Source organism: Pyxicephalus adspersus, chromosome 8 (assembly GCF_032062135.1).
Source record: "Pyxicephalus adspersus chromosome 8, UCB_Pads_2.0, whole genome shotgun sequence".
NCBI classification, from domain to species: domain Eukaryota; kingdom Metazoa; phylum Chordata; class Amphibia; order Anura; family Pyxicephalidae; genus Pyxicephalus; species Pyxicephalus adspersus.
This window is the reverse complement of record NC_092865.1, coordinates 34,103,356-34,124,989: the sequence shown is the minus strand read 5'-3', so window position 1 is coordinate 34,124,989 and position 21,634 is coordinate 34,103,356. Positions and strand designations below refer to the sequence as shown.

At 37.5% G+C, this 21,634-nt stretch overlaps 2 protein-coding genes across 6 annotated transcripts in view; both read right to left on the bottom strand.

Moving 5' to 3' along the window:
- Nucleotides 1–1,142: 1,142 nt before the first annotated feature.
- On the bottom strand, nt 1,143–4,107 carry LOC140336698 (putative ferric-chelate reductase 1). Its single transcript, XM_072419981.1, has 4 exons — nt 3,951–4,107; nt 2,807–3,017; nt 1,967–2,106; nt 1,143–1,299 (listed from the first exon to the last, which is right to left on the bottom strand). Exons 2-4 carry the CDS (start codon nt 3,000–3,002, stop codon nt 1,207–1,209), a joined length of 429 nt encoding a protein of 142 aa, XP_072276082.1. The 5' UTR covers nt 3,003–3,017; nt 3,951–4,107; the 3' UTR covers nt 1,143–1,206.
- A 6,330-nt stretch (nt 4,108–10,437) lies between these two features.
- Nucleotides 10,438–21,634, bottom strand: part of AGL (amylo-alpha-1,6-glucosidase and 4-alpha-glucanotransferase) — a 66,873-nt gene continuing 55,676 nt past the window's right edge. For all 5 annotated transcript variants that reach the window (XM_072419977.1, XM_072419978.1, XM_072419974.1 and 2 more), the window contains exons 28-34: nt 19,503–19,638; nt 17,319–17,431; nt 15,043–15,254; nt 13,745–13,842; nt 13,409–13,496; nt 13,197–13,330; nt 10,438–11,229 (exon numbers count right to left, since the gene is read on the bottom strand). In XM_072419977.1, coding sequence (XP_072276078.1) covers nt 11,112–11,229; nt 13,197–13,330; nt 13,409–13,496; nt 13,745–13,842; nt 15,043–15,254; nt 17,319–17,431; nt 19,503–19,638 — 899 coding nt within the window. In that variant the 3' untranslated portion in view covers nt 10,438–11,111. The remainder of the gene's footprint in view (nt 11,230–13,196; nt 13,331–13,408; nt 13,497–13,744; nt 13,843–15,042; nt 15,255–17,318; nt 17,432–19,502; nt 19,639–21,634) is intronic.

Sequence of the window (21,634 nt, the reverse complement as noted above, 5' to 3'; positions counted from 1 at the left end):
GTAGGAGGACTTAAGTGTTGTATTTAGGCAGAAGATGGATTGAAAAGGTATTTTCACCTAAATGTGGGGGAAATTTTTGAATGGAAATGGACTTCAAGATCCCTCAGTATCTGATGGAATCCCACTCAGGTAGTTGATACAGCAATATACATTGCTATTGCACTATTTGCCTAACGTGCCATATGTATAGTTATCAGCAAAGTGTGCACTCTTTATAGGACTTAAAGCTGAACTAAATTTGTTGGTGATGAGCTTCTGCCATAATCTGAAAGTATGCACAGCATATTTGTCGGTTATGGCACAAACCCACCCTATGCAGTTGCACTGCAGCGATGACAGCATGCATTGAAGGCGCCATCTTCGCTGCCAGCTCCATGACAGACTTTTTGCAATCCTCCCCAGTCCCAGTTAATATGTGTGTGTGCAGGAATTACATTATCCCCACAGTGGCTGACTGATGTGATGATGTGCACACAGAGCTAAGCTCCAAACTACTCATGTTTAGTACATTTTAGAGCAGGGGTGTCAAACTCTGGCCCGAAACGTCCTTTTTTGTGGCCCCCAAAGAAATCCTAAATATGAATTGCAGCTGGCCTGCCACCGCATTAAAATAGCGCCACTACTACAAAGCCTGGCATCATTTGCATCTATAGATCAGCGGCCTCTCTGCCTATGTGTGGCCCCGCATTGGACTGTTTTATAGAAGCAAGTAATGTTGGGAATTGTAGTAGTGGCATCACTGGCGTCTATAGACCAGCGGCCTCTCTGCCTATGCGTGGCCCTGCATTGGACTGTTTTCTTGACGCAGGGAATTGTAGTAGCGGTGCTATTTCAGTTTCAAGTTTGGCCGTGTCACCCCCTGTTGATGATTACACTTTCTGGCCCATTCAGACAAGGACAAAACCACATATAGAAAATAGGAAGTGTCCAAGTCTAGCAGGCAGTGATGTGCCTACCCAAGGAAGGACCCAATCAGGAGGTAAATGCTGGCCACATGATCAAAACTGTAGATATTAAAGTTTTACTTAAGTAAAAACGGGGTCTTCATTGTGGTGTGTTAGAGGGGGACAGAAGGAAGATGTGAGACGAGGGATGTCCTTATACCCAGAAATCAGCTTTAATAAATATCACTCCAAAGAAAGTTTAAGCTATTTAAAACAATCATTTTAATTCCAAACATAAACTAAAGAAATTTTTTGTGGATCATTACCTGAACTGTATATCATATTGTGTATTTGGGGGTAGCCAGATGACCTGGACACTGGATTTTAAGTCCCTTGATGTGTGGCTCACTGCACTCTGTGGAAACATCAGATTATATTTGAATATCCATTAGATAAAAAGTACAATAAAGTATTTGTTCTCACCTCTGCACACCCCTACACATCACCAATACAAGCCACATCGCTGTCACTCCTGGTTGCTTTAGATAAATTTCATCAGGTTTAATCCCTTCTCCCGTTTAAATTAGGTGGGATGAACTTTCAATGTCACTGCCCATCATGCTGTGTGCCACTTCTCTAGACAGCTCTACAAGCTCTGCCCACTTGTACATGTGCCTGTGTCTGTCTATGGTGGTGCTCAACAGGGAGAACACGTCAGGGGGCATGACAGGGGTCACAATCTATATGTTGGCAACCCTAGGGTAAGGTGGGTGAAAGGGAAACAAAAAGCCACCTCCTCTTTAAATATATTTGTGATTATCAAATGGATGGTGATAACATTAAGTCATCTTAGATGCAATTGATGACAAAAGGTTGTTGTGAATTGATTTACTTGCTATCCTTACTGAGATTAGGCAGTGATCATTCCATGAAGAGTTATTGCTCTTTAAGTTCTAAATTTCTCATCTGCTTCAAAGACATCACTGGACAATCTCTTGTTTTTTCATCTACTTTGGGTATCCAGTTACAAACTGTAAGATACAAACAATCACACAAAAAAGGAGAGATTATAGAGGACTCACTGCAGGAGAGTCACATTTCAGGGTTTGTACATCTGAGCTATTAACCACAAAAGTGCCTAGGCTGGTGCCACCATTGGGAGCGCGGGCCTGAATCATGAAGCCTTTGAAGTCCTTTCCATCTTGTTCTTTGTTGAGAGTAACTGCAAGAGAAAATAGAAAGTGTCAAGTGAGAACTTTATTTAAAGCATGAGAGATTTTTTTGTGTGGTCTTTTAACCATACGTCCCATAAGGTGTCCAAATGTTAAAGTGTAATAAAACCCAAACAAAAACTGTACTGGCTGTATAAGGCTTTTTCACTTTACCTTCACTGGGTAATTTTTCTGATAACACACTTCTTGTCTCTTTGTATCTACACTTTTATCTCCAGTATATCTGCGCAGGAAGGACTTGTGGATTTGTATTTTTTTCTCCCCTAGGCCAGCTAGGGTGTGCTTTAGGGGCGAATATGGTAAGGTGGCTATAATAGCTTTGGAACGCAAAGGTGGTTGTGGGGCAAAACTTCCATATGCTAAGCACTTTTATGTATTATAATGATAATATTACAGCCACAATAGCAGTACAAATGACACCCCTAGTGGCATTTGATCTTTTGAAATTTGACCTCCCGCAACAGAACATCTAAGAATAGGAGAGTAAACATGTAAAAACATGACCACAGCTCTATCTGCTGCCTGAAAATATATATTGGGTTTTTTCTTACGAAAACATTTTTTATTTACCTTTCTGAAAAATATTTTAAAAATACATTACGAAATGAATTATTAGAATATAGTTTAAAATAAAATTTTGCTTTTGAAGGGCCTATGTGTATTAGGGTAATTATCAGCTTGTGTACTCACCTATGAATGCTGACATTCCAGTGTAGTTTGTACTTGATATAGTCAGGCTGTATGGAGCAATAGAGGTTTGAGCTGGCAGTCCGTGACCTGGAATCATTGTAGAGCAGGATTCTTCCACTTTTCCATTAGGATAAGCCATAGCAAATGTTGGGAAGATAGCAACCAACAGGAACACCTTCTTTAATGACAGCTCCATCACTGCAGGGTTGTTCTATAAGTGTAACACAATTTTAAAGAGATTCTCACTGCATGTAACATTGGTTGTATGGCTACACTCTGAGTCCGGACCATAAGTGAAATCCCTCTCCTCTGTATGCATTGCGGAGGAGAGGGATATACCTTCAGGGAGCTTTCCCTATTTATCGCAGCGGCGGAAGTTTCAACGCCGGCCGTGGTAAATAGGGGAGCAACAGCAAGGGGGCAGCACCGGAGCTCCGGTAGTTCCTAATGTCCCCTGTGCAGATCTGGCTGGCAACCCGCAGCTCCAGAGCCGCAAATGGTATGGTACATGCAAATGGTAAGGCAGAGCACAGGGATGTGTTGTTTAACAGCAATGATCTGGTGCTCCCCCAGCATAATTACAGCGGAGCTAAATGAAAAAACAAAAATTCTGTGCAGGCAATTTTTTTTTAAATAAAGTAAGGTGAGATATACCTGCAATAAAAAATACTTAACTGCCTGTGTGCAATCTTTTCTAAAATGTGCTGTGAGCTGCACATCTCAGTGTACAATGGCCAGTATCCCAGCATGCGCCTAGCTCCCATATGCATGTGTGGGATTTACGTCATTCTGGCCTGGCTACTCAAGATGGAAGATGAAGATCTAGAACCTGGAGGAGTACCAGATGAAGATGTGTTACCCATGACAGAGCAAGGACAGCTGAGATTATTAACAAAATTCTGATCAGGCAGGTACAGTCATCACCTGTTTCTTACTATCATACATTACTTTCTGTGTAGAACCCATGCTCTTATCCAAAACAATGTAAATATAGGGTTATGGATTAAATAGCTAGAATATACCTTATATTACATACACTAAAATTTTAAATTATACAAAAGAAACTATATCTCTCCTAATGTTATAGCTTACGATATGACAATACAGAATTACACTGATTTTAATTACAGAATATGCTACTAACCTTGCAGCCGGCAGTGTGTGTGTGTGAACGCTCCCAGTTGGACTGCTGGTAATAATTTTAGTTGCTTCTCCTTTGCCACTCTCCACCCTGTGAAACTCATTTGGTAATGCAGAGTTGTTGTGTGGAAATTTTTTCCAGCAACCACACCACCTTTCATGTATTACCTAATGTTTATAATCCTGACTCACATTAGGTACTGAAAAAAGATCAGGAATTAAAAAGCCAGTGTTCGAAATAATAGTCCCAAGTACTGACTTGCTATTCTCTAATAAATTAGTCACTGAGAACTTTTTGATGTATATTATAAATAGAAGACGCCTGAGTATATAAAGGAAGCTGTATTTGTGAATCAATGGTAGTTTAAATTTCACAGCTGATAGTTACATAAGGCTCCACATCTGTAATGATAGGTATAGACTATATGGTTTGGTCACCATATTATTTTCCATTGTTATGTATATACACCCAATGTTCTTAACAATTTAAGGACAACATGTATCCTCTATTCTCCTGAGGATATTTGTATTATCTTTTTGAGTAAAGTATTTGTGAAATTCCAAATATTTTTTATTGGGTGACAGTTGTCTATTTGTCTGACATGTCACACTACATATGTGACCTGATATTTAAAACTGTTTGTAATAAAATGATTTTTCCTAAATAGAAATGAGGAGGAATGAGAATTAGGTTTTTATCCTTTCCTTTGGTTAAATTTATCCATATGTGTTTCTCACACTTTATATGGTGTATTTCCATGCTTTTGTACAATCTTACCATTCATTCCTATCAAAGGTGATTCCTAAATATTACCAGTACAAAGATATGGCAAACAGGATTTGTATTTAAACTTCCAGCCCAAAATATGAAGCAGGAAGGGAAAATGTAGTCTTATCATTTTAGTGCATGCATAAAAATGTTATGACTGTATCATAATAACAGTAAAATAATAACTTTCAATTAAATTGTCATGTAATATAATCATTGCACTCAAACTTTCTGAGCAATTTAATTATAGTATGCCATAATTATCTTATCTCCAAACATAACCTGCCATATTTACTTTCTAGGATGTTAGAACTTTTACTGCCATCTGCATTCCAAGTTTAGACTCAATCTCTCTATATATCCCCAGCTGATCATTGTCATTGGAACTGTTGGATTCAAGTACCAGAAATTATCTTTCGGACCTACCGGTAATGGAAATCCATTGCCTTTTCAACCTATTGTGAACTATTGTTACTATGTAGCTATGTAACAAAAAGTTGCCAAGAGAATAATAATGATAACAAAATGCTATTTGTGATACTCGGATTTCGATTCAATGTAACATAAGGAATTAGGTATATTCGGTGTCCAGTTTTATTACTCATGTTATAGAAATCAGAGGGTGCCTATGTAAAATTAGGCAAGCTGTTTACTGTGAGAAATTGCTATCCTCAGTTACACAAAGTATTGAGAAACTAGAACTGTGTTGCAACATGCCTGTAGTTTAAGGAAGACAGTGTGTTCTTGTGTGAGCCTGGGCTGTGCTTCCTGGGAGGACACTAGTCAAGAATGACTAAATTACAGTGAGCATGTGATATTTCTTATCATCACACAATTTAGTGTCACATAGTATTTATCTCCTTAACCTATAAGCCAAGATCAAATATATTGTTAATAGCAAAGTAAATATATCTTTCATAATAATAAAAATGGAAGTTTGATTCAGTTTAAATCAGGTGAATTGTGTATGTAAGGAGTAACTGATTCCTGGACTGGTGAATGTTCATCTCACTTGGAGAATAGTTGCTTTCAATCTCTAGAGTCACTTGTAGCCAAAATGTATTATTTTATTTTCTATTTATGTGAGTGGTTATTTAGTGTGATTAGGTTTGCCCTATCTTTTACCAGGATAAGTAAATATAATCTATACTCTTTAAGTAAGATACCTCCAGTGTGTGTTCCTATCATTTTCTACACACCATCTGAAAAGTTCTAATACAGCTAACAGAAAAAGATGCTTTGCTAACCTGTCATCAATCCTGCACTTGCATTAAGAGGAAAGTATATTTGAAAGACCCTGCTTGAGCAGGTTTTAAAAAGATACCACCGGCAGTCAAATCTTTTGCATCCAATGAATTCTTGAGCATCAGATACCTGGTCACCATCTATTATTCCATCTGCCAACCTATCTCACTACAGAACACAGTGGTGACATAGGGACGGGTGGAACCACAAAGTAAAATGGGGGCCGGGTGTATGTGTAGATGTACTGGATGCAATAGATTCTTCAGCAGTGGTATATTTTCAATACATTAGAGGCTAGTATCATGAGCAGTGGAAAAGATGGTTATGAAGTTACTTCTAACTTGTTTTTACAATGTCAGATTTAGACCTGTGATGGACTCAGCTGATGCAAGTAGAGTTGCTGCAGAATGTTCATGCAGCCTGAATTGTGCAGCCTTGTGCTAATGCACAGTAAATATCTAAATGGGTACTTATAGTTTTAATATAGTCATTGCAAACACACAAATAGACGTCAGTGATGTGATGTATTAAATTTAACTTCTTCTGGGTCTCCAAGTTATAATGCACTAGTATGGACTTACTGCTGTATTTCATGAATCTTAAGCAAAAAATGCTGTTTAAATGAAAAGAATATAAAGTAAGGCAAATCTGTAAGAAACCTATTTTGGAGATAAATTCTGGCCAATTTTAGAGATAATGGGAAAACTACTGTCAAAAAAAAGCATGGGGAGTCTGGTACTACACAATTACCATGTAGGAGATATACCAATGCAATGTATTTAATTCCATACAGCAGGGAGGGGATCTTTTCATATGGCTATGATGGACACGTCAATGGATAGGAGCCCCTTCCCCACACTTGGTGATCCAAGAAGAATATGGGGGTTATTGAGGGAGGGTTATGGTGGATTTTAAAAGCTTTCTTTCTTGGAGGCAACCACATATCTACCCCCTATCCAGAGAATAAGTGCTGAGGTACTTTAGTATCCCCTATCCATTTCCACAGAGAGTTAAATGTAAAGAACAGTAATATACATACACCAATAAAATTATATTTTTTAATTACATTTAAACACAAATATACGCTTTAGAAATCTAAATCTATGTCATTCCTAATGTCTAGCAATGTAACCCTCATCAATCATGATGACCAGCTGAAGTCCCAACACTAGGGAATCCCAGGTGACATCATTGATCATTTTTAGTTATAAGTGCAGCACATCAACTTTTGTGTTGTTTTCACTGTGCATTATTCCACAGGAATTAGTTCCTAGATGTAATAGGTTTTCCATAATTTGGGATAACTAGTTAAACTTGTTCTGTAAGAAAAGGGTGAGTCTAGCTATTCTTGTAATAAAGGGTGAGGTTGCTGTCAACAGGTTCATCCTAGATTTATTGCACTTCCATAACTTTGGTATCTTAGGTGACAAGTTTCTTACTCTTCCATACCATGACCCATGTTCTTTGTATATGACATCTGTATCCTGGTGATAGTATATAATAAATGCTAGCTTCCAGATTTTGGCCACTACGGGTCGTCATGGGTAAAAGCTTATCACATTTTTTAAATAGCTGGTTTTGATATGTTTGAAAGGGCAAAATCATCCCTCTGTTTTTTACTTATGTGACAACGAGGAAGAAAACATATCACTTTGGAGAAATTTCCTACTTTTTATAGCTGCATCTCTAAGACAGGAAGCAAAAGGAAGTTTCACCTGCAGCAAAGCAAAGAATTACCTCACAGGGGATGTAACCCTTACCCATGTTATAGCTAAAAACTTTTTTTTTAATTTTAGATACATACACCTTAATTTTTACCATTGCAGACCCCAGTAAATTGCCCACTATGCTCATATATTGTTCATATACAGGCTGTCAAAATTCTCAGGTCACCATCACCAGTCCTGGGTACCAGTCTTCAGAAATAAGTGAAAGATTCTCTTTAAAAATCTCAACATATTTCTGTTGTATTTGACAGGTGTCAGAAAAAACAGAAACATCAATCATTCTTTAAATCAACAGATCAGCAAAGTCAAAGACAGAAAATAGTGCCTGAGAACTCATACAGATAAACAGATATGGTGCAGTAGGCATAGGCGTGCCTAGCCACACTCATTTACCAGGAAGTGCACAGATTTTTCAAGGAGGAAGCTTTGCTGCAAATGGACTTTAAAAAAAACAACCACAGCTTGAAATTGCTAGCACATAATGACAAGAATAACATTAAAAAATCTATTGAGACAAATGTGTCGGTAATATTTATTACACAACATATTGAGACACTTCAGTCTTTTATGTTGAAGTGACAATAGGTAATATGTTAGCAATGTTCATAAATATGTGTCAGCATTGTGCGCTCCTTTAACATCCTTTCTAGTCATTTCCTCAGAAATTCAATATTTCCTTATATAATTTGCTCCTCTAGGAAGCGTTAAAGTCTCCCAAGCCTACACCGACTGCTAATGTATTTCCACCACTGCACTTTCTCAGCTGAAAACAATACAACATAGATATCAATGGTTAAATGCAGAGTTACAGCCCACACCCAGAGCTCCAACAATGGCCCTTTGTCATACATGTTCTCACAGAAACATGTTTGTATTATTAAGTATAATGACCCTGACTTATTAAAGCTCTCCAAGGCTCCAACTTTTGTAGACTTAAAATGTCATGATAAAAGATTTTAAACAACAATTCCAATATAGCCAAAGTGAACCCCTTCCTCAGTGAAAGACCTAACCTGACATGTGTACCAGGGAGACCTCACATTGCAGCTGGCCCCCTCCAATTCTTGCTTGATAGATGTCCTGGTGACAGACAGCTATTACCTACCTGTTCCTGCAATGAATTGATGCAGCCAGTGCTGATTCTTCCTCTGCCTCCTGCACCTCTCTTCCCCTGACCTGCATCCAATCTTTGATTACACTGTCTGTGCCCTACTGATAGCCTAGTTGGTGTGGCAGGTAGTGCACAGCAGAGAGGCAAAACATTAATTACCCCAATACCTATTCAGATACTATCTACCAGTAAGAAGGGCTGGGTGGCACCCGTACCCACACAATCCGTCGGAACTTACTGGTGTACCCAGTTATGGAAACACTGCTTTAAAGGGACATTTTAGTGCATTGCCACTGAATACATCATATTTTATGTTGCACTGTTTACCTTACCAGGGACAAAGGAAAAACTCCCACCACCAGCATCACAACCACACACCAAAGCTTTATCACAGCGGAGTTGGCAAAAAGCCATCCACCTTACCACTAGTTAGGACACTAGTAGGGAGGGTATACCCTGCTCTTATTGTTTTCTTGTATACCAGTTTTCCTGTTAATAGGAGTATATAGCGAAGGTCAAAGATGCTGATGTCCTTCAATAAATAAAAAAAAAATCAATTTTAGAGCATGCAAGGTTTTTTAAAAGGATAAGAAAAGAGGAAGTATACATGTATTGCAGAAAGTTTTACCCTGAAATATTGGTAGTTTGTTACTTCACCATTTCCCTTTTTTCAGTTTCTTCTTATTAGCGTAAGTGTGCTTTTTACCTCACAGTTAACATATATTTGAAAAATTGCAGGGCTACTATACTGCATTTATTGATAAGTACGTTCACGATGTATATAAGTAGATGTACATATTTACTATGAACAATACATATTGAATGAAATACATTTGTTGAATTGTAATGCTATCAATATAGATATTAGTGAATTTGAGGGACAGCTAATGACATGACTATGTACTTTGCAAAGTGCTGCGTAATATGTCGGCACTATATGAATACTATATGAATACTATATGAAAATGAAGTTAATATTCATTTCATTAAAGTATAGGAGCTATCATTATTGGCTGATAGATCTGTCATTCCTATCCAAAGTTGACTACTTAGGTGGTCCCTGACAAGACAGCGAGATGTCAGGATGCCCAATACTCACATACTTGTTTTGGGTTGGCAGCTCATCAATCAATGAAGGAGAATTAGGATAGAAGCACTGGGGCCATCTATATCAAACACAAATAAGCAACAACAGATACTATATTTATTTCCTGGCAGGTTTATTTAGGATTATTATAAGGCCTCTAAACATTTTGCTGTCAAAACATTTAGGGGTGTGGCACAGTCCCTTCATATACTGTACAAAAAAAAGCTTAGTCTTCCTTGGGGAGGGAAGAAACAGCCCAAAGAACTAATCAGTTGTGACAGAGGAACTCAGTGGTCTGCTGTATCTCTTTTACTGTCCAATCTCAGACTTGGGGAAAATAAGGTCTGTGGTATTTAACTGCAGTGTAGGAAAATCTAGCTTCTGGCACAGCGACAAAGTGCTGTGATATGTGCCAAGCTGTGTATATCTCAAAACCTAATGAACAGAAATGCAAATCTTTTGACAGGTAAAACAGTCCCTTTTTATGTATTTTTTAATGTAGATTTTTTTTTAGTTCTTTACTTAAGTCAACCAATAGTCTATACAAAAGAGTGACTATTATATAGTTTATTGCACAGATTTACAGCAGACTGTAAACAACACACATCATCACAAACTCATTGAAATGAGCTATACAGTGCCTAAACATTCTAATTATTCTGTCCACATTTTTTTGTCATGACCAGGAAGACATTGCTTTTGTTTCATGTAACAGACCGAAGTAAACACAATTTAAAGTTTCTATCTTTTTAAGTCCCACCTGACTGCAACCAGTTTATCTAATCATGCAATTGTCATTCTACATATAATTCTAAATACCTGATGTTTGTTTCACAACACTGACCCTCGGTGATAGATGCAGCAGGGGCCATCCATATACCATTGCTTTCAATGCAGTGTCCTAAGCACGAGGGTTCATGTGACTTTATTTACATTTATTAAGAAGAATTAGAAAAGGATAAAGCATACTGCTGTGGATTCCAGATGATGGCACATGATTATTGGCTAATGAGACAAGTGTAAAGTGTATAGTAAACAAAGCAATTCATTATGTTTCAGTGAGTAAGCATTACGTTAGTGTCCCTGTTATGTGGTTTTCCAATTACAATAAAGTCACCAGCTAGCAGATATTAACAACATCAGTTATCCTCAGCATACAGATAGATTCTCTTCAGAGGAAGGTTACAGGACCATCAAATAATTCAAAGATCCTATGATTGTTATATCTAAAGATCATGAAGGACTTCCAGTACTACAGACAGGGACCAGGCCTGAGTTTCACAGCTGAATGGGCAGTACTGGCCATTCTCATTGGTAAGTTCAGGTAGACCTTTCCAGGAGGATCTGTGGGAAGAAGGCATCTTTAAATAAAGACAGACACAGTCATGAAACTTCTACAATGTACTATGAATCAAAGTGAAAAAGACAATTCATAAATATTTGTACTATGTGTACTCAAAGGCAACCTGTTACTTTATCAGACAACAGTCACTAAACACACGGCACAATGGGAACCAGAAAAGCATTTGAAGAGCTACTAATGCTACATGGTAAACTCTGAGCTGTGTTGAAGGTAGAAATATAACTTTATTTACCGTAATCTGAATTCAGTATATCATTATCTTACAGAATAAACACACACAGGCCCAAGGGGTGTCACTCAAGTTGTACTACTTCGACCATTGGCAGTGTAACCTACTGTTGCTGCTTTATGTATCACCAATCGTATTCAAGCTTCTCATGTAGATTTAAACTTGGTTGATGTCTGTGAAAAAATTCCTATATTTGGCATTATAAAGCTTAGCCTTTCGGTGTTTGACACACGTCAAGGGGGTAATTTTTTACTGGTCCTATAATAAAAGTCTGCATATTAGCAAATTATACAAAGGAGAAGAGGAAGGTATGTGTTTCGTGTAATGCTGAGGACCAAATTGGCCATTATAAGCTGTGTGATCTGCGTAGAAGTAGATCCACTATAATTCAGTATTAGTAATCAAATTGGTCGCTACAAAAAGGAAGTGCTCAAGATTTAAATATGAAAAAAGGAGAGCTCATAGGGGGCACATTTTTCAGACACAGTTAACATCCAACACAACCTTAGTTTTGAGGTTGTGCCCATTCTGTCTGTCTCCTGATTCACAAAAATGTGCTCAAAAACAGGGCCTAGACCTACAGAACAATTTTTTGTGGGTGGTTATGACACCTGTAAGGGTAATAAATAAAAATAAATCCCTTACTAAACATTAAAGCGAAACTAAACTCAAAATAAAAAAAACACACCTTTAATACCGCAGATCCGTCTGGAGGTTTCTTCATTTGGGTCCCGCGTCGTCCTGTTATCCGTCTGCGGCACCGACATCTTCCGGGTTTTTTCTTTATACATTACCCAATCTCGCATAGTGCAAGCGTGAGATTGGGTGACGTAGATGAAGAAAAAGATTTTTGTCTTGCATTAAAGAAAGGGCTTCTTCGGCATCAGATGGAGCAACCAAGAGCCTCCCGGGATGCGCAACGTAGGTATCCTGGGAGGCTTTGCGCCGTGGTAATCAAGACAGAAAAAGGAGGTGCTGCACTTAAAAAAAAATTTACTTTAAATAAAAGGGTTGTCTACCATTTTATGTAGAGTAAAAATTTGGAATTTAGGTCCGCTTTAACCAACTAACACCTTTAAAAGAAACGAAAGAAAGGTTAAAGCCATCTGTTTTTCTTAATCCCCTCCCTCCTATTTTCTCCATTTGTTTGCTCCCTCACTCCCCCTGTTATGCTGTTGAAAGTGTAGAAAACACCTGGTACATTTAGATGTGGAGGAGAATGTAATGCATTTGAAATAACAGCACTATAACAAACACCAGAGCGGTCACATGAGAAAATTCAGGTTTACACTAAATGATCTGAATCCCATGATCTGAAAATAACAATGAATAGACCCAGCCATTGCTACACCTCCTACTTTCCACCATTACCCCTTGGATACCAGAATTTTTCTCTTGACAGCAAAATACAGTAATCTGAAATAGCTTTTGCTATTGCTATAACTACCCTGCGCTCAAATTTAAAATGAAAAAACTGGATGGAAACATTATAAGAACGCTATCAAGCAAAGCAGCATGGCGGCTCAAAGATCAGCACTCTGGCCTTTGAAGCATTAGGTCCCAGGTTAGAATGTTGTCCAGGACACTATCTGCTTGGAGTTTGCAGGTTCTCCTGTGTTTATGTGGTTTTCATCCCACATTCCAAAAACATGCAGTTAGGTTAATTGGCTCTCACCAGACCCTCCCTTGATATGATCATCCAGATATATCCATTCTCACCTCTCTAGATGTGTGTAATGACGGGACAAAACATTCTTCACTAAAACCACTGTTTTCTGATACGTTTCCCGGTCTATAAGCTTTGCAAAGTGCAGCTTGGCACGCAAAAAATAGCCAATAGGCCAAAGCCATTCCTAAAAAATAAAACACAGGTCACAATTCTGCCCAGTGTGGACACATCTTAATGTAAAAGAATAAAGAAATGATCTTACTGGTCCTTGATGGTAATTAAACCCTTTTGCAAGGTTGTAATTATCATTATCCAGAGCGTTGTCATAAACTCCACAGTAAACCATGTCGCTGAAAAGGCAAATAAATATTTAGCAGAGAAACAATGAAATGCGATTCATTCTCCGACAGGTAATTACCAGGTAGTCAAGTACTTGAATTTAGTCTTTAGGTATTCTCTTTCAGTCTGCTTCTTGGGCTGCTAACAAAATGCACATCTACAGCGTGTAACATTATGTAGTAAATACGCTATTTTACCTAATATAAAAAATAAATCAGATCAATAGGCTGACAATTCTTTTTGTGTCATAAATACTTACTCTGGGTCCAAAGTTTTCATTCCCAGTGGTCCCATAAGCTTCTTCTCTGCAATTTCAAGAGCTTTCAAGGCTTTAAGAGGGGTGAAAAGCTCTGGTGCCTGAAAGAAATAAATTATATATGTTAGGTTCCCCAGCTGCCCCCTACATATCTGGCTGTGACCATAAAATTGTCATAGTTACATTTAAAATCTAGCAAATTTACACATTCTTTACCATGTCTCCATGGGTATAGGTGAGGATGCTGTTTAGGCTTTACAAATATTTTACAGATAAACATGCAGCATATGTTAATAATGTATTGTTTCTGTATACCCAATGTAATGATATATTACATGGAGGTGCCATATTTGCAGATAACATATACATGTTCTGCTGTCTGCATTATAGTAAAACATAATAATTATGTTATTGCTTCTTCTCACAATGAAAATCTAGTGAGCCAACATACTGAAAACAATACATTTGTGGTTATTATCTCAACGGCCAGTCACCTTTTGCTGGAAAAAAATCTTTTGATTCTCCACTCTCCTTGTATTTGGTGTTGCTAATCTATGTGCTTCTGCCTTTGACATATCACTAAAGTTATGTGATAGAATAGAACAAACAGTAGTACAGTTCAGACATTTACTGCTACCTACTAACAACCTCCCTTCTTCAACCACCATAACATGCCTAATGGCCCATAACTATGATAGACAGCCTTAGTGGCCAATTAGGAATGTGCACAAGGTATGAAGTAAAAGTAATTTGCCTGTTCAATGGCCCGGCATTTACTGTGACTACAGGGATTTGGAAGTTTCTGCAGCCCTGTGCCCTTCTCTTTATACAAATCAGTTTTGTTAATGAGACTAGGCAATATGCATAAAATAACCAGTTCCTTATTATCAGGTTAGTTTTCCAAGGATATTTTTGTTCTCCCTAAAGTTTCTGCTGTTCATTTTTGTTTTTCTAATTGGTTTAATTGGTAACTGCCTATTCAAGTTATTAGAAGTTTGTGAATTTGTTCAGTTCTGGGTTAGTGTTGGCACAACTCACCTTAACCTAACCTGCTTAATTGGAGGTTTGCAGATCATATCTTGTTTATACAGGTATCCTCTCATAATAACCCCCTCCCCCCAAAAAAAACAAAAACAAAAAAAAAACACTTCTTATTGGATAAACATAATAATGCAATATTTTACATAATGCAAACAGATTGTTTATTCATCTTAATAACATTATCTTAATAACATAATCTTAAGTAACGAACAGTATGTACCTGTATACCTTCTCTGTGCAATTATACATTTCACACTTACCACCACCATGGCCACAGGAAAGTTTGGCCGTAGTTGGTAGTCACACCAGGGGCTGGATGCTCCATGGCTGTCCTTGTAAATGCCACGTTTGTGCACCAGGTCTGGGCGTTGTTCATTAGGGTCAGAAAGGTCCTCTGACACATAAAAGTACTTCTCAAAATTACCCTGAATCTGGTTGCTCCACTGAGAGAATGTTAGTAACACCTCTATCCCTGAAAAAAAAAAAAAATAGAAGCAAGAATCAGCTCAAATGTTACAGCAATAACATAATGCAGATACATAGTACAATCGACCACACTGCATGTGTTAGCAATTGTATCTTCACAAAACTAATGTAATTTACCTTGCTTGTTGTCTAGTAATGTATAAACATATACCGTATTTTTCACACCATAATACGCACCTGACTATAAGACGCGCCTAGGTTTAGAGGAGGAAAACATGAAGAAAAATATTCTTAACCAGTACTAGGGGTATAATGGGGTGGGCACAGGGCAGAACAAAGAATTCTTTGATGGTATGCGGCTCTGGCTGGCTCAGACCTGCGATGGGAGAGTGGGCAGGGTCTGGTATCATGATGTCAGTCTGGGGGAAGTTTCTTCCACTTTGAGTAACACAGGCAGGGGTGTAGTGGGGCGGGCACGACTACACCCCTGACTAGTACTATACTATGCAGTTCACCTTGCACTGTGAAATAATCCCACCCATCGTAAACCAGCAGCATGAAAGCTGTGTTTGTGTCCCTGCTGCTGTCATTATCTCCAATTTATGAACCAGAAATGATAATTTTATATAAATTGAAATTAGGGTTGTTATCAGCTTTCGGGGGGCCCCTGTGTACCCTGAAAATTTCAAGTTTCCACAACAATCAGTGTGGGAGATATGAAGGTTTATACATATAGGTAATGACAGCAATAGGGACACAGACACAGATCTCATGCTGCTGCTGCTATTGCTGATGTACAAAGGGTAGGATTATTTCATAGTACAAGGTGGGCAGGGAGCAGCACAGCTGATCTCCGAGGTCTTTAGGACATGCCCACCTTGCACTGTGAAATAATCCTATCCTTTGTGTATCAGCAACAGCAGCATGAGATCGTCTGTCCGTGCTGCATTCATTATCCCAATGTTTAAACCTTCATATAAACGTGGTGCACTTCTTCCACCCAGTGACTGCTGGAGGTACTGCAGCCGACCAGCAATATTCGCTCTGCAAGATGCACAGACATCCCCCCCCACTTTTGGGGTGGAAAAAGTGTGTGTTATGAAAAATACGGTACATGCATGCTTCACAGCCTAATAAAGACACAATATAAAGCATAGATTTAATTGTAATACTCAAATTACAAAAAAAAAATAAACATTTTGATGATTCTCAGCGGCCCTGTAGACCAGAGGTCCCCAACCTTTTGGGTGTCACAGATCACTGTTTTCACAGACTCCGGACTACACATGCCCGGGGGAGTCGTGTCACTCAAAAGGGAAGAAACTTTCTCCAGAGTGACATCATGATGCAAGAACCCGCCCGCCCACTCTCCCATCGCAGGTCTGAGCCCCCCTCTGCCATGAGCCTGCGAGGTGTACAGGAGACATGGTCCGCGACTCTGACCCTCCCAAGCGGAGTCCTTTTCCTGAATCAGCTGGGGGGTACACCGGCCAGAGCTGCGGCCCACCTGTCAGACGGCCGGGGCCCACTAGTTTTGGTTGGGGGCCCCTGCTACAGACAAATAAACATTTGAACATTCATGTATCTGTAACTGTTCATGTGTCTCCAGGAGTGAAATACCAATATATAGCTGCTTACAAATGGGAAATCAGGATGGAACACATGTAATGACCAATTGCTCATCCATGGGCAACCAATCACAAAGAAAACATGTTCCAAAAAGCCTATAGTTGTGAAAATGTATTTTCTTGCTATGTCGTATGCAAACACAAATAATGTTAATTCTGCTAAGACATTTTGCAGAGGACTGACTACTAAATTCGGACTCCATTGGCAGAAAAGGGGAGCTTTTAAAAAAATGTGATGGAAGTCCAACTCGGTAGTACACCTGCTGAAAAACTGGCTTAAATGAGGAAAAGAAATCTCTAGTATCTAGCAAGTAAACTTACATTACCTCATTGTACAAATAAATGAAAATATGCACTTTATTTTCCTATACAGTATACAAGAAGAGTTTTAATATGAATATGATAAAGCAGGGGAAAATAGCACATATAGCACAATACACATTCTTGGGGAGGAATTGTCAGGAATTGTATCAACATCTTACCTTCCCTCAGCACTTTGACTCCTTTGTATGGATAAAGATTCTTCTCACTCAATTCAGCGAGCCAGCGCACTGTAGATTTACTCAGCCCAACAATCTCTACTGCAGATCCATCCCTAATAGAAAATGAAGACAGTTACACTGCGTCACCTGCTGTATTATACGAGTAGTGCAGACAGCAACAGCCAGTAATTTACAGCTGGGATTATTAATATTCATAATAATAAACAGTATTTATATAGCAGCAACATATTACGCAGTACTGTACATTAAATGAGGGTTGCATATGGCAGACATTGAAACAGGAGGTGGAGAGGACCCTACCCAGAAGATATGTACTTCATAAAATTATCTGCCTAACAGCCAGCCTTTTTCTGTAGTCTCAGTTATACATGAGAGGAAATAAAATCACAAATCTGCATCTTCATTTTGGATAACACTTTATGTTCCTCATGAAGCAGGCATAAATGTTTTATCTCAATGTTACAACCATAGCAAAAGCAAAAGCAAAACCAAAACTACCTGCTTTCAATTATTTGTTAAAGGAAATCAAGCTGAGAAAACTACTTGGTACATATGAGGGGGTGCTGAGAAGTTCCTGGCTTTGCCCCTTCTAGATGAAATAGAAAAATGAGTGTGGGGGCATATGACAGCCTAATATCTTAGTATGTAAATGTGCAAATATAAGGTCTTTGTGATTCCTAAAGCTGATTTTTCTTTTAGTTTTTCAGGAAAGTTCTTCTTTTTGTTTTTTTAGTTGTTCTTTTTGTTTCTCCAAGGAAAGGAAGGACACTTCTCCCCCAGTGTTTGTGACATCTTAGTGTGAATGTCCTTTGCTGACACTCCCTGGAGAAACAAAAACTTCATGATGGCCCGTAACTCCAAAGATGTGAAACTTGCTTGTGCCTCTGCCATCATAGCTTCTCACTAAAAGACAAATAAAATTTAGGAATAGCAAAGACCTGATATTTGCACAGTTACATACTAAGATATTAGGCTGTCATATCCCCCCACACTCATTTTTCTATTTCATCTGGAAGGGGGCAAAGCCAGGTACTTCTCAGCACCCCCTCGTACATAGCTTTTTAGGTCAGCATGTCAGCTGGAAGACATAGCTGCAAGAAATCCAACTGCTCTGTGTTAAGAAACGAACCCACTGTCAGAACAAAAAAGAATAATACTTTAGAAAACACATTTAATTTGTGGTAAGGTATGCATCAAGAAAACCAAATATCTGTAACATAACTTCAAATACGTAGTAATTACACAGCTTGATCTGGATCTAGACAACCATACAAACTGTGTGTAAGTTGCAGCAAATTTACATATAACAGTGGTGTAAAACCAAATGGAGGCACAATTTCCCAAATGCATGTCCAAAACACAACTTTTAACAGACTTTCTTACCCAAAACAGAAATTTAACTTTACAAAGAAATGTATTTTTTCCCTTTTATTCTTCAGTAAAAAAAATATACACAAAGCTCTCATTTACATGCACAGAAAGACTCCTGGCTTCTGAGTACTGGTAACTCAAAAACTCATTTAGTCTCTTTACTTCTGACCATAAATCCAAGACATTTGCCAACTCACTTGATTTTAGATCTACCACATGATTTTGGTTCTACTTCGTAAATTGTATACAGAGAGGCACACTAAAATTTAGCCCCTAAACTTCTCTGGTAAAAGTACACTAAAGATTATACTTATAACTCTGGAACACAGGACAAGGATTCATATTTATTAAGCATCAGCTGCTTTTAGAAGAATCTAACAAGATTTTAAATTTTACAGACACATGGCTGCATTTAAAGATCTCCACCATTGTCTAAATCTTCATGAACTGAGCCTTGGGTTAGGCAGAATTCAGATCAATTGAGCTTCCCAACTCACTGGTTCTGCTTTCTGCACTGTGGGCCTACACTTGGTGTACTCCATGTTTTAACTGACTGAGACTTGATTGTAATGTTCCAGTGAATCGGGCTGCATCTCAGTAGCATAGAGTCTGCTCAATAGTATTGTATATAGTGAGCCTTATACACAAGCCCTGTTTCAGTCTTTCCTCTATTATACTGTTAAAAAAAAACACACGAATGTACTAAACAGTTAAGTCTATGGATATGTTAGAATTCTTGCTATTAGGATGCAGGGACAACAAAACACAAGTTATGTGAATACTTTTGAATACCTTGGTGTTGCTGGTATTCCTTTATTTCGAGCACGTTCACTCTCTCCCATTTTATCCATCCAGGTGCCACAGTTTAATCTGTTCCCACCAAACACAAAGCCTGTCACGGGGTCAAGTCCTACATTGATATTAAAACCTGAAAACCAATATAAAAGAGCATTAGGAGCGAAAAACTTTCAAAGGTATAGAATTAATAATAGCAGACATTAAGGACACTTATTAATGAAGCTCCAGTTTGGAAGTGTGGTGGATTTTTCTGATTTAATAGTGTTGATTAAATTTTTCATATTAAACGATATTTTAACAACAACAAGTTTATTATCTATATGTATGTATATATGTATCTATAAGAAATTAAACATTGTTCTATTGGTTGGTATATATCATACTTATCATGGACAAATATAAAAATAAGGATATTTCAAGAAAAAAAATGAACAAAGAAGGAATATTACAGTGGAAAAATAAAGTTAAAGCAAAGAAGGAAAGAAAAAAAAAGAAAGACATGGGAGTTTTTTTTATATCTTAAATACTTTTTCTATTCATGTTTTCATAAGCCAGTGAATTTGCATCTTGGATTTCTCAACCATCTGGACCAACTACATGTAAAGTTATGACTTCTGTTATTCAAAACTGTGAACATTTGTTCATAAGCACAATATAGATTAGTATATCTAATAACATCCAAGAGAGATGAAATATTTTTAGATTTTCAATTTTTCAAAATATTGTTTTTGGCTGCCAAAAAAATATGTATGACTGGAGTTCAGAGTTTTGGATGGATAAGATCAATACCTATATGAAGTAATGAAGTAATTAATGTATATGTCAAAAATTAGGATGTTGGAACAATTGGGACATTGGTTAATTCTTAGATTACTGTATGATCTCAAGGGGTCCTCTACTCCTGTATCACTGTCTGTATTAGTCTGTCATTTGCAATCCCTATTTAATGTACAGCGCTGCGTAATATGTTGGCGCTATATAAATCCTGTTTAATAATAATAATAATAATAATAATAAAGGGATGGACAGTACCAGAACATATGTGACAATTAACCCACTTTTCCACATTGTTACCAGCAGTTAGGAGAGTAATTTGCAAGGATGTTGTAAATTCTATAAATGGTATATATTTAATATATATATATATATATATATAAATTTAATATATTTAATATATAATGTTATATATATTATTTTATATATAAATGTAAATGTTGTTAAGTCTATAATGCAACCTATACAATATTTTATTCAACAATTCCCAGTGATTGGCAGAACTAATGGCCTTCTGGGTTTTAGATGTTGCTTTTCCCATAATTGGGCAGATACGGACTCGCCCATTTATTTCTCCCATTTTAACACTTAACACAATTTTATTTGTAAAAACTTTGTAACACTGGGAAATTCCTTTATTATACCAGGACATTTGCAGTATTTGGTTTAGTTTCTGGTGAGCAATAATTTTGGATGGAATTAAATCTGTATTAATACAATGTTGTATCTGGAGATACGTATAAGCTTCTCTTGCTGGTAAAGAATAGGAAGTCTGAAGAAATGGAAATCGTCGAAATATTTGTTGTCGTATTAATAAATTAATTTCTGTAATGCCACCTCCCTTCCATGTTGACTAATTATTATTAGGAATATAAATTTAAAAAATATCTAATGGAATATTAATTGTATATATCCAATGTGGATATAGAAAGTATGGTGGATTTTGCTTATTTGTGGTTTCAAGACAACACATTTATTATTTTTTCACATTTTAATGCAATCTATGTTGCAAAACTTTGCATTCACATTTTTGTCCTATTATGCAAAGTTGTGAAAGATTTGCTACATTATGCAAAGTGTGGCATAATAACCACAGAATTGTCTCAGATATACCTACTAGTCGCAGTTTGTCTAAAGTCAAACTTTCAAACCTATTTAAAAGGTGGTCAACATTTCTTTTTCATTTAGAGATAGACTAACATTTTAATTCTGCCACAAACTAGTTGAGAGTACTTGCGCCAAATTAGCACACACTGGATGAAATGTATACATTTGCTGCAAAGTGGTAAGTAGTAGGTCCACAACAGAAAGAATATTTACCACAAACATTTTACATATATTCATATACTGCA

Coding starts and splice junctions, on each gene's coding strand:
- LOC140336698 (XM_072419981.1), bottom strand. CDS start 3,002: ATGGAGCTGTCATTAAAGAAGGTGTTCCTGTTGGTTGCTATCTTCCCA. Junction 2,107..2,806: donor TGGAATGTCAGCATTCATAG/GTGAGTACACAA, acceptor TTTCTCTTGCAG/TTACTCTCAACAAAGAACAA. Junction 1,300..1,966: donor TGAAATGTGACTCTCCTGCA/GTGAGTCCTCTA, acceptor ATGTTTCCACAG/AGTGCAGTGAGCCACACATC.